Here is a 13,750-nt window from a genome sequence, read left to right on the forward strand (position 1 = left end):
AAGAACCAAGTATTGCTTTAATAAAAGTTTTCAGACTAGCCTCAACTAAAAACAGTTGCTGGTCTCCTATGGCACTTTTCTCTGGTCCAAATAGCCATGCATTACTTCTTACCACTGCATGTTACCCAAACTTTATTTGATTATATAGAACAAAAGCAAATAAAATGAATGGTTTGGATAAACAAAATTAATACACTTCTATCATCAATCCTTGTTACAGTAACTAGGAACAAAGGCAATTGGTGATAAAACGCTATCACACCGGTACATTTAGAAACCCTTTACAGACTCTGAAGTGTGGAGTTCACATTGAATGTTATCTGTAGAACAGCCCTTTATCTGAACACTTTACACACTGGCAGGCCTCGGGGACCATTCCTGTGCTCTACACTTTCTGCAGCAATTCTCCATCACTGTGCCAGTCTCACAGACTTGCTTTGGTTTCCTAGCTCCATGCACACTCACATTTCCTCTCATTTTACCAAGGCAACGCCAGGCCAACAAAACCAAGAGGCTTTCTGAAACCTTCTTACATTTTGTATTATGGGTGATACACAAAACTTAAAACTGGCTTTTTAGTTTCATTTGCTTCTTAAGACAAAAATTATAAATTAGATTATGATGGAGTTATAAAAATTAGGTTGCAAGTACCACCATTTATCAAAGAAAAAAGTATCAGGACTTCATAGAATGAGAAATGCGTGGACATGCATCTACATTAGAGTTAAAAACTTCAGTAACTAAAAAAATTAAAAACTGAATCACCAGTAGCAAATGTATAGTCAACAGCTATGACAAGAATCCATCTTGTAGAGCTCATAAAATGCAATTATTGTCTTTTAAAAAGACGGTACGTATTTTATTGCATTATTCTATTAGTAAAAACACATTATCAGATAACTTTTTTTCACCGTTTGCCTCAGATTTTTTTATAGGAAATAATGCTTTACTCTGGCCTTGAAAAGTGAACCCACCAGCACCAACTTCATCTACCCACTCCTCAGTATGCACATAGCAAAAGCCAACACTTCCAATCTCTTACCCACAAGGAAAAAGTAGTTCGGCAGAAAAAACATTAATACCAGTTGGATAAAAGTAAGGACACAAAAGCTATGAGATAGACAGCTCTGCCATCTGTCTCTGGGCTACATCAAGGCTAACTATTGCCTTGCATACAGTCAGTCATGTGTATGAAATCCAAAAATAAACCTACAATCTATACAAAAACAACATAATTTTGTTTCTGTAGCCTTGATTTGCTAAGTTTAAAAACCTAACAACAAATTTTATATGATATGAATCCAACAGTCTCTTTTATCTTCTGTACAGTGGTTCCTCCCTCTAACCACAAGGTCCATTATTTCAGTAATGTACAAGTTCCAAGCCAACAGTTTGAGTTCTTCTTTATATATAAAAATAAGCAAAATAGTTATTTCCCTTGCAAGTGTCTTCCATAAATCTTGCTATCTTCCCCCATTTTTTTTTCTTTTGTCATAGTGCTTATGAAGAAACTTCTCGTACAATGATGAGTTCTACTGCGTTATGGAAAGTTTTTAACAAGGACACTGCTTGCCCATGTTCAATGTTGATAAAACTGTAGCCATTAGCCTAGAAGAAAGAAGAAAAAAACTTTTAGGAAAAATTTTAGAAATGTATTTGTAATTCTAGATGTAATTTTCTGATAGTTCATAAACCTGTCAGAAAAAAGGAACTATTCTAGCAATTTAAAAGAACACTGATGAAGTAGCTTGGACAGTAAGGCCACTTAATTGCACTGGAAAGTCTTGAGTTTGATTCTGGGACCACCGTCATAGGAGGAGAAAAGTTGTTCTCTGACCTCTACACACATGACATGCAGCACATATCTGTACACCTACACATATAAAATTAAAAACACAAATAGACTAATGGTCTTTATACTGTATATTTATAGAAATACAATCTCTGAAGGACCAACCCAGGAACTTGTATTTTGTATGTATATGGGGATTCTGCCTTCATTTGTGTCATGCTTACCAAACTGCGAGGGTAACTGAAGGCAGTGTCTAGACTTCTGGTACCCCAGGAGGTCAGATGCCCTGACACTGATGCCTATTTTTGGGAACCCACCCTGCATCCTCTGGAAGAACAGCCACTCTTAGCCACTGAGCCTCCTTCTCAGCCCCTTAGATAAGACAGGATCAGACAGGGTGTTGTGTGTATGGTACCCAGGCTTACCAAACTGCAAGGGTACCTGAATGCCATTTCTAGACTTCTCGTTTACAGGAACCATTGGTTCAAGACCAGGATACAGATTATATAAAGGATAACTCTTATTTACTGAGCTCTTATTCTGCAACCATAGATTTCCTCTAATCTCTCCTCTCTCCCCACCTCATGTGTGTGTGTGTGTGTGTGTGTGTGTGTGTGTGTTTACAGAGGGAAAATAATAGTGGATACTACAGATGAGTATGGCAAACAAAACAATCACTTTGTTACATGGTTCTTGTGAGCTTTTGGAGTTAGAAAACTATTTAAAAATTAAAAATTAAAAAGTTGTAGTAACATGAATTTGCCTGTTATTGTTTGAATCACTTCAATTTTATTCTATGCACTGCTGATATAGGCACTAAGTTAACATTTAAGAAAGGTTGAGCAGCATTCAATCTGAAATCTCTACTTTTAGCTCTTAAACTCTGATATATTGTTTTTGTTTTGAAGATTACTTCTTGTTATCTGAACAACGGTAGAGTAGGAGAGAGGAAGTGGTCATAGCTCATGTATTTAGGTAAAACGAATGACGAAGTGACATAGGAAGAAAGTGCAAATGTAAAGAAGTTTCTTAAATTTTGAAATTTTACTATTTGATATAATGATAATTCATCTCCAAGTAGATCCCCTAAATTAGTAAATACTAACATTTCTAAACTTAAAATGACATATCAAACATATAATCATGATTTTCAATGTGTAAAGTAGAACTATTTAAAAACAAAAGGTATATAAACACTAGAAAGTATTGTAAAATAAAATTATTGAAAAATAAAAGTGAGGGCTGGAGAGATGGCTCAGCTAAGAGCACTGATTGCTCTTCCAAAGGTCCTGAGTTCAAATCCCAGCAACCATATGGTGGCTCACAACCATCTGTAATGAGATCTGATGCCCTCTTCTGGAGTGTCTGAAGACAGCTACGTTGTACTTACACATAATAAATAAATAAACCTTAAAAAAAAAAAGAAAAGTGAAAGTGAAAAATAATAAAAAGGTGGTTAACTTAATTACCTGAATAATTTTATCTCCTGGCTGTAGTAATTTTGATGCTGGTCCTTCAGGCTGTACCCTTGTTACAAATATACCCTTTAACAATAACAAAAAAAATTATTTATTGCCAACCTACAAACTGAAATCATGAATCAATAGCATGGAGAACCTTTTTTCAATACATGCTGATATGTGAATATTCTAGAAACTGTCTCCTTGACTTTTCAGAGTAAAACCCTGACAGCTCAAAATAATTTATGCTTCTGACTTTATCAATGTAGCAATATCACTTCTCTGGGTTTTTGGAGAAGCAATAAAACTAGAAACAACTTGGTAATATCCTCAATATTCACAGTTTTGGTTAAATTCTTTCCTTCAAACAACATGGAATGATCAAATTTCAAAAACCAAAGGAAATAAAGAAAGAAAAAGAATGAGAGCCATATAAATTTACATTTTCACTTAAGTATGGGATTAATAAATGACACATTCGTTCAAGGATATATTAAAAAACAACTTACATCATCATCAGGTCTGAAAGGGTTTCCTCTACCCCCGACACCTCCTGATATGCTAAATCCAAGTTCTGGATCCTTTTCTACTCTTACTCGAATCTGATTTAACATGAAATAAAGGAAATATAACTATATCAGAAAAATATACAGTACTATCTTATTTCACCTATCCTGGTGAATTGAATTCAAGCAGAATATTCAAAGATTCATCAAAAATAAACATTTGGGTAGATGAGGTGACATGACAACACAGAACAGCATTAATGTTAATGAGTTAGTGAGTTAAAGGCACAATGGGATTACAAAGTGTAGCTCCTAACTTTACCACTTATGAGCTTAAGTCAGAGCTGGTTTTAAGAAATCAACCCCTCATTCCCTCTATCTGTTTATATGCTTCCAGGGAGTTAGGATTTTAAGATCAGATCAACTGACAGTAGTTTTTACAAACGACTGTAAAATGAGAATCCAGAAACATTTTCTTGAGATAGGGTCTCACAATGCAGTCTTGGATGACCTGGAATCTGCTATGTAGACCAGGTTGGCTTAAACTCTCAGAGCTCCTCCTGCCTCTGGCCCTTACGTGCTGGCTTGTACTTTGACACAGGGTCTCACTAAACAGCCTAACCTAGTCTGGACTGTGTGATGCATCCAAGCCGGTCTTGAATATACTACTTTTCAACCTCAGCCTTCAGGGTGCTGCAGATTGTGGGTGACAGAAGCTAAATTTCTGTTATAGGATGCTCCTGTTTACACAGACTCAGTCAAAACAAAATGTGATCACTACCAAAGGTTTCAATGCTGCTGTTGCCGCCATCATCATCACCACCACCACCACCACCACCACCACCACCACCACCTCACAAGTAAACCACTAAGGCATATGAAATTATGACCTATAAATCTTCAAGACCAAACCTTCAACCCAGTCTGGAGACTATAGCTGAATTTCCAACTGTAAGAGCCAAGACTCTGGTGTAAAACGGAGACTAAATGATCTACTATTTACAGTCTTAGAGGAAAATCTATTGGAACACCATCAATTCATTTTGTACAATCAATAGCCTTAGAATTAAAAAAAAAAAAAACCATACACCCCAACACTAAATCTTATTTTACATGATCATAGAGCCAAGTTAAAAACTACAAAGTTTAATTCTTTAGAAAACTAAACTTTATAAATAAAACACAATGGTAAAAACTACTGTTAAAATTCTATATGGAGTTATTTCTATTCACCTATAAGGATATATGAAAAGTTTAATTTCATATTTCAAACAATCTTGATGATAAGTCTTACCTCTTGCTTTGCCAGTTCATGGCCTTGTCTAGGAGAACAATGGGGATGTGTATATGGAGGCTGGTGGGCCACTTTCAGCATCAAATAATCAATTAGTTGTTCTCTAGAGGGATGCCTTGCCACAGATGCCTGAGGGGGATGATGTGTTTGACTATAATTTGCCTGAGGCCTGAGAGGCTGGCCCATTTGTCCATTACTCAAAGGCATCTAAGAAAAACATGAATTATCTTAATATTCTCCTTAGATTAATACAAAAGCACTAGTTTTAACATTCTACACCATTCAATACTGAGTTACTCACTACAGTCTTCTAAACCATTTTATTAAACCACTATATTCTTATAAACCATTGTATTTTCTTAAAACTATTTTTCCAAAAGAAAAGTTATTACTGTCTTAATTCTAAATTTGCTTTAATGTTTAATGATTGAATCTAATGGCAAACTTTTAAATGAAGGCCTCATCTGTATTTTAAATAAGTTGCTTTTCTGATATTAATCTACTGTTACTTTGACCAAATGTTAAAATAGGAAACAAGTATATTGAAAAACCTTAACTATTGATATACATAAAACAAAACAAATCTTAATACTAAAAAACACCCTTTAAATGTGTTAGCCTATTAGAAGGATACTTTTTCATATCAAATCTTAACACATGTACACAAAACGTGTATTTTGTTTGTCTTTCGAGATAAGGTTTCTTCTCTCCCTGGCTGTCCTGGAACTCACTCAGCAGAACAGGCTGGCCTCAAACTCAGAGACCTACCTGCCTTGCCTCCCAAGTGCTGGGATTAAAGGCATGTGCCACCACTCCCCACCTAAAAAGGTAGATTTTTTTTTCCCCTGGAAAAAAAAAATTCAAGAATGCAACTTTTTCTTAATTTGAATAGATTTGCTACCTTTATTTCTTCCTTTTCAGAAGTAACAAGTCAATTCAGCTATCTACATAGGAATTAAGTGATTTATTGTTTATGTATGCATGTATCAGCAATTTTCAAGCTTCTTAAATATTAGCTCTGTGAAATATTAAAAACCCAAGACTTAAGTACTGATGTTTTACTTTATTTTCCACAAGAGGAAAAAAACCCACCACAAGATTTAAACCACCTTTAATACCCCCCATGTGTTAAGAAACTGACCCTGGATTTAGACTTAGGATTACATTTGTAGCAAATAGCTTATTCTGGTCTATGAAGAATCTAGCTAAAAATTAAGCCTACACTTATATCATAAATGTTCCTATGTAAAAAGACTTTTATAGGGAAGAGGGGATAAATGCTTCTGTTATTTAATCACTTAAAATTTCCTTGTTGCTAACAGAAAAGTATTTTTCGAGCAGAAAATAGCAGAAAACACAATTTCCTTAAAATTATCCAAAATTAGAAGTTTGGCAAAAGGTGTCAGAACTGTATGTTGTGAACTTTATCTTGCTAAAAATACAAAAAAGTCTGGTGTTTAATAAGAAAATTTATTCTAAAAGGACACTATTACACTAAAACTTTAGATAATTCTCACGTCTAGGACAATATATGGGTAGTTTATGACACTGGATAAAAATGATAATATTCTGTGACAGATCTTATGTGGGGTTAGGTACTATGTTATGCTTACATGTCTGGAAAGAAATCTACTATAGTTATTTGTTACTGGGTAACTATAGATTTGAAGCCACAAATCTACCAAAAGGTGCTTTACCTGGCTGTGCTACTGTTTTACTATTTACGAAAAATCTACAGGGACCCCACTTTTTTCTGTTTATATAATTTATTCCATATGCAGATTTCCTCTGACATAAACCACGATAAGGCCTTCTTCATGCCAGGCCTTCACATGCTCTGTCCCAGTTACAACTCCACATCCCAGACATCTGAACGGCATCTTTTGTTGCTGCTGTTGTTAAGTAACACTTATTTATGTGTGTATATACGCATAGGTGTAGGTGCATGTATGACCATGGCATGTGTGTTAGGTCAGACAACAACTTTCCTGACTCTGTTCTCTCTTTCCACCATGTAGGTTCCAGAGATTGAACTCATTTTGTGAGACTTGAGGACAACTGCCCCTATCCACTAAGCTGTCTTTCTTGCTTGCTCCCTGACTTTAGCCCATGCTGGCCTCAAACTCTTGATCTTCCAGTCTTGGGTTTGAAGTGCTAATACACGTGTGCTTACTACACTCAGCCTATCCTATTCTTGGGAACTGCTGACACCTGGCTATTTGGTTTTATCTAATCAACATTAAATATAAGAAATATATTAGGCTATGTTTAGCCAATGTCTCATGAAATTTAAAAAAGTTAAGAATTAAGTTATAAAGATGCATGCTGAAAAGAAAAAGGAACTGAATGATAACTTTGAATTAAAAGAAAAAGGGATAAAATAAATAAACATGTATTAGCTTATATATGGTATGGCTAGATGCCTATCTTCAAGAGAAAATTAAGAGTTTTAGATAATAAACATGATTCACAGTTGTATCTGATTACACTAGAGGTATATAATTGGTTAAAACAAGAAAGAATGGCTGACAGAATGAAAATTATCTCTGACACTGTCAAAATAATTTATCTATACGTTTTTATCTACAAAATATAAAGACCACAATGGTCACCTGCTCTATTAAATGTCTTTCAAGATGATTTCTAATTTTATCTAAAGATTTTCAAATATTTGTAGTTAACAGTAAAATATTCTAGAATGCAAAATTTAAGATAAAGTCATCTTCTAACGTCCCAAGTAGGTTTATTATCAAGAACACTAAAAATTTCTTGATCAAATAAATACTGAAATAAGCAGGTAGAACTACAGAAACCAAAGTAACTATAAAATTATTCTCTAGTGTGAAATATCACAAAAAAAAAAAAACTGGGAAACAGAAGAATCAAATTCTACCTTGTATTTATGAATCATTTAAAAATAATCCTACATAGTGAAGGCAAGAAAGGCCTCATAAAATATTTTTAGTCGAAGTAGATGAGATTTCAAATCCAAACACTGCAAACCACAGCAAGCTCATTTCTCTGGCGTGAGCACCTACTTTCATCAAGCTGTCTGGAAGATCTCTGTGACTAAGTGCACCTGACGGGTGGTTCTGCTCTCCTGACATGAATCTATCATCTTGGCAACAGTCTCCAGGACTGGATGTCTGGGGATGCTTCAAATGAGGAAGGAAAAAGGTAAACAAATAATATACTTTAAGATGTGAAACAAAACAATGATGACACATGAGCGAAGGAGAGAAGTACTGCTAGACTACAGAATGAGAAAGACCCAAATCAGATGCTGTTAATCATCACTGCCTTCTGCACCTTGAACTTTCTTCAAAGGCACATACCAAGATATTTGTTCCTGTAATGCAAACATTTTCATAGTATATATCATTTTTTTGTTTTTATTTATACTCCTAAATTAAGATCTCTAATCAATAAATGTAGCCAGTGGTTAAATTCTCTCCAATTTTAAGAGCAACTAATACATTACTGTTAAGCACTAAGGAAAGTGTTTTTGATTAAAAGAAAGCTCTTGTTTTTTCTCATGGTTCTACATAGCAAGTCCCCTCAATTACAATGATGTGCAATCCCAGTAAACTATGTATAAAAACTGGTGTGCTGTAATTCTGCCACATTAATATTAGCTCAATATGTTAAAGGCACTGTTTTAAAGAAATTCATGGGGACTGGAAAGACGGCTCATCAAGTTAAGAACACTGACTGTTCTTGCAGAGATCCTGAGTTCAATTCCCAGCAACCACATGGTGGCTCACAACCATCTGTAATGAGATCCAATGCTCTCTCCTGGTATCTCTGAAGATAGCTACAGTGTACTCATATACATAAAATAAATAATTCCTTAAAAAATTAATTCATATTTCATATGCTAAATATTTACTCTTTACAGTTTAACTTAATGATAACCTTAAAGGAAAAAACAAAAGCTCAATGTCATTCTCTCTGAATATTTATCATTATAAATATGTGAATAAAATTATCAATATTTACATTAAGCTAATGCTAAGCACACCTAATTTAGAAAATAAAACACAGTATGTTTTACTTTTTTAAACTTTCAAAATAGCATATTCCTAGCAGCAAATAAATTCAATTTTATATTGAAAAATAACTCAAAATACACTCCATTATAATATACTATGGGACATGTACAATTTTAAGGATTTGGAATTTAATATTAAAAAAATGCAACAGACCTATCATGTCCAGTTAGTTGCTAGTTCAACATAGCTAAACACTTTTCCGTGTGACTTGATCTAATTTTGTCTACTAACAGTATGTATTTCATTTTTCTTCTTTTATTGTAACATATTTCTAGAATAGATAATGATCAACATAGCTCAAGGCCTGAAACTTAAACTCCAGTCTGAACAGATAGCTATGCTAATGCACTCTTGAAAGACAGCAAGCAGATCATGAGTGAAAAGCTAAACTTCAAGCCACATAGGCTTTAAATTTAATAAAAATAAAAGGCAAAATATTAATGTTACACAAATTTAGAAAGAACAACTGTTCTAGATAACTATGAACTCCATTCATGGTCTGCTGAAATCAAAGGCTGGCACAGTCTTTCCTTTCTCTTTTAAACTAAGATGCTCCAATGACTGCTGTTGCTATAGAGCAGATACCAAGTAATGGGTAATGGCTAATGGCGGAGCACACTGGTCAAGACCAGCTCAGAGCAGCCACAACAAACTGAATCTGGGACACAGCTCCTGCTCTAACATAGAACATAACAGAGCACAGCCAGGGATGAAGGCAGAGGGGGACTGGCAAAAAAGTAAAGAGCCTAGAACAAAAGAGTCCAGGTGGAAGCTACCTACAAGAAGAATAAAAGGAGTTCCTAGAGAAGAAAGAGCTTTCATAGCATGGGGGGGTGGGGTTATTTAGGGCTGCACTACCTCTTTCTATCCTTACTGAGCTCTGACAGACTTGTATTTACTCTTAAAGCTTTCACTAGAATAAGAAATCTTTCACCAAGGTCCATGATGAAATGTGTTCAATTAAGTATTTGGATTTTTCCTTTATGCTGATACTTTTATAACTTCTCCAGTCTCATATTTAATCATATTCTGTGAAATATGATTAAGCCCCGGTGTATATAGTGCTTATTACTAGACTTATAAACCCAGCTGGCTAGATCATTAACATATGACCAAAGAAACAGGGACAGAAATTGTAGAACTAAGTCATAAAGAACTAAAAAATACAAAGATTTCTAAGTCACAAGTTTTTCCCCTAGAAAATTAAATTAAAAGGCGATCTGAATTCTCTCATCTATGTGCTAAAGTACTGGCCTACTGCAGGTACTCACTCGAAAAATGTGCCCACCAGAACCTCTTCCGTCTGCAACACTCAGGGCTAGGCTGCCCTGGCTGCCATGCAGATCCCTAGAGCTGCCATAGTGAGAACTGCTTACAGCAGTAAGATTGGAATTAAAGGACCTTGACAGCATACTCTGAATAAAGAGAGGTAGATTTACAGAGATTAGTATAGCATGCAAAACCCACAAGACATGTTATATACACAGATTTATTTACAAGTAACCCAACCCACACCACGAACAAATATCATGCAACACTGGAATTCAGAGCCCGAGAGAGATTGGTACATATGGCTACATAACAATGAACATATACATGAAGAACACGTATAATTACAACCATTCAGATGTTTAAGAATCAAAGAAGTACAAATGTATAGTTGCTTTTGTTTAAATACTACCATTTCTTTTATGCCTAATATATTACATATGTCAGAAATCGAAACTAGGCACATACCCAGATATGTATTTATTGATATATAGCAGTATAAAAGCAACTTTTTATTATTAGATGGATTTACCAGCAATTAGTAATTCTGAGTCAAAATTTTTGAAGGCTCTCTCTATTTCATTCTCCAGGAATTCTCTGGTTGAATAATGTCAACATTTAAACATATATGCTACAGCCAAATGTATTTGTGATAAATACCTGGATATCAGTCATTTCACTCTTTCAAAATCTATTTTCTACATTTTAAAAAATATTTTAAATTTTAGGATGCAACTTTAAAAAAAGATTTTCAATTTTTTTATTTGTATATATGTCTGTGCACATGTATAGCCATGTATGTAGGTACCCACAGAGATCAGGCGAAAGAGTCAGATCCCCTGAAGCTGAAGTTATGGGGCTTGATGGCTAAACTAGGGAAACCATATTTTTAATGGACTGTTACTAAAATAGGGAAATGAAATAATAATCATTTACATATTGCTCTTAGGAAACATATAGCCCCTCTAGATTTGAAGTCGATAATACCAAGAAATGATAAGGAATTTCAAAAGGAAAAAAAAACCTATAAAATTATTACTCCTTATTTTGTGGATTCTAAGGTATTGATTTTAATATGTTAACTTGGTTAAATGTGAAGCTAATGTCCTAGGCTTTGCTGTTCAATGCTGCTGATGGTTATCTAATAGCACAAAAACAGGGCTGAGTACAGACTTCAGTGTTAGCAAGGCTCTAGGTCAGTGGTTCTCAACCTCCTAATGCTGAGACCCTTTAATAAGTTGCACTCACTCACGCACATGAGCACTCGCACACACGCACACCCCACTAAATATAATTTAAACATTAAAGAATGGTAAGTTGGGTGTGGTGATAATTCCAGCACTTTCAGGGGGTGGAAATGGGGGTTGGCTCTAGGTCAACTATACAATGGAGGGAAAGAGAAAAGAAACAAAATCTGAAGAATACAGTCTAGAAAGAACACAGCAGACCTACAGTAACAGCAATGCTATTTTGGTATTTGCTAGAAATATTTCCTAACCAGTGAGCTGGCCTCTACTCCAGCATGCTCACTAGTCATTTAGTACTACTCTGTGAGGCATGGGTATGGCAAACATCATAACACAGCAAGGATAGCTCCACTTAACAAAGTCAGCGGTATGTATCTTAGGAGAGACAGCTATCCTGTCAGCTTTGGATTAGTATCCAGTGTCCCCGGTCCTGTTCTCGCCAGTTTTCCATTTCATTAATTCACTGAATTAGTTTTTGACTTTCAGGCAACAACTACAAAACTACTGTCATATTTTCTGAGAAACTGTGTATCAAAGCTAAAAATAATGAGCTGTATAATGAGCTAGATGTTACTTGCTTCATATTTACTGAAGTTCATACACACTCCTGTCAAACAGAACAGCAAGAGAACAGCTACTTACACTGTAAATTACACCAAATAAAAACCTTCCTCCACACAAGAAACCCCTCCTTTTTATCTGGTAATAGTGTAGTTTCTAACAGCCACTTACACGAAGCACAAACCTTCAAGTTCTACCCCTTATTCACAGTGGCTGTATGACTATTCAGCCAGAAACAAATGCTAAGGATGTCTATACTTCAAAAGTCTCTTGAATTTATCCTGTATCTCAATAAACTGATAAACACTTCATTCATTCTTACCTGTGTCTCTGAAACAGCCTCCTCTTTGACAATTACCTTTTTCCTTCTAAAATCCATTTCTACATATGCAATACAAGTTTATTACAAATTATAATTATGCTCTTCCTCTCAGCTTAAGAAAACTTAAAATTCCCAGCAATATGAACACAGCCTCAACAGTGTGCTATAGAGTTTCAACAAACAGAAAAGATGAAGTAGCTACCACTCACAGATATTAGCTAAAAAGCTAACAATGTCAGTTAGAGATTTAATACAACTGGACAGAATGTAATAATCACATCTTAGGCACTTTTTTTCTCAAAAATATTTAAGGAATTTAAAAATTATAGACTGGATATGTTCAGCTGCATTTAAATTCTATCATATATTTAATAAGTAAAGAAACTGTGATTTTAAAATAAAATCCATACATATGCATGTATATATGCCAAGTCTTAATAAAAAAGTATTTGGGAGGGGGTGAGCGGGAAACAAGGTCTCACTATGTAATCCCGGCTGGCTTCAAACTGGTGGTCTTCTTGCAGCTAGCTCCCTAAGTGCTGCAGCTAGTGTTATGAGGCCATGCCTGCCTTAAAGAGTGGTTTTATACATCTGGGACACATGGCAATTAGTAGCATCAACTTTACAGGATTCTGTTTTTTAATTCCTTTCAAAAGGCACAATTAACCAATAAGGTTATGAAGAACACAAGCATTAGTTATTTTACCAACATGTTCCAGTTGCATTACAGCCACAAAACACTCAACTGACTTGCTCAAGTACACCAGAAATGCAATCTAGAAATGTCAAGAATAAATGCCATGCCAGAGTCATCTGTGTCAGTGATGATGTTAGTTCATTTAATACAAACTGGAGAGGAAAAAAAAAGCTTTTCTGATGAAATATTTATACTTGGAAATACATTTTCTGTTATTTTAGTAATTGTATACTAAACTGGTATTTTCTTACAATATTTACATAATCCTTGGTAGTGAGCAAAAAGCACTGAACACAGTTGGTATACATACTGTATCTAGTATGTGTGCACTAGCTACAAGAGACATACAAGCATGTCCACCGGAGACTCTGAGGAGTTCAAAGGCAGCTTGCACAACCAGCTCACCTGTCCTGGCTGCAGTTAAAATACAGTAATATGTTCTGAGAAAACAGACTGTAAGTAGATAATAACTCAGAGTGTCTTATTTCACTGATTAAAAATAAAGGATGAACCATTTCTAAGAAAAATGCATTCTTTTTTTTTTTTTTTT

General features: G+C 34.9%; 1 protein-coding gene across 8 annotated transcripts in view; it reads right to left on the reverse strand.

The window, feature by feature from the left end:
* Positions 1-115: 115 nt before the first annotated feature.
* Erbin (erbb2 interacting protein) overlaps positions 116-13,750 on the reverse strand; it is a 96,147-nt gene continuing 82,512 nt past the window's right edge. For 2 of the 8 annotated variants that reach the window (XM_031360268.1, XM_031360261.1), the window contains exons 22-27: positions 10,376-10,519; positions 8,091-8,207; positions 5,053-5,259; positions 3,762-3,854; positions 3,262-3,336; positions 116-1,608 (exon numbers count right to left, since the gene is read on the reverse strand). In XM_031360268.1, coding sequence (XP_031216128.1) covers positions 1,501-1,608; positions 3,262-3,336; positions 3,762-3,854; positions 5,053-5,259; positions 8,091-8,207; positions 10,376-10,519 — 744 coding nt within the window. In that variant the 3' untranslated portion in view covers positions 116-1,500. The remainder of the gene's footprint in view (positions 1,609-3,261; positions 3,337-3,761; positions 3,855-5,052; positions 5,260-8,090; positions 8,208-10,375; positions 10,520-13,750) is intronic. The other 6 variants (XM_031360262.1, XM_031360263.1, XM_031360265.1 and 3 more) reach the window with 5 other exon arrangements.

The sequence above is a fragment of the Mastomys coucha genome, unplaced genomic scaffold, assembly GCF_008632895.1.
Source record: "Mastomys coucha isolate ucsf_1 unplaced genomic scaffold, UCSF_Mcou_1 pScaffold8, whole genome shotgun sequence".
NCBI classification, from domain to species: Eukaryota; Metazoa; Chordata; class Mammalia; order Rodentia; family Muridae; genus Mastomys; species Mastomys coucha.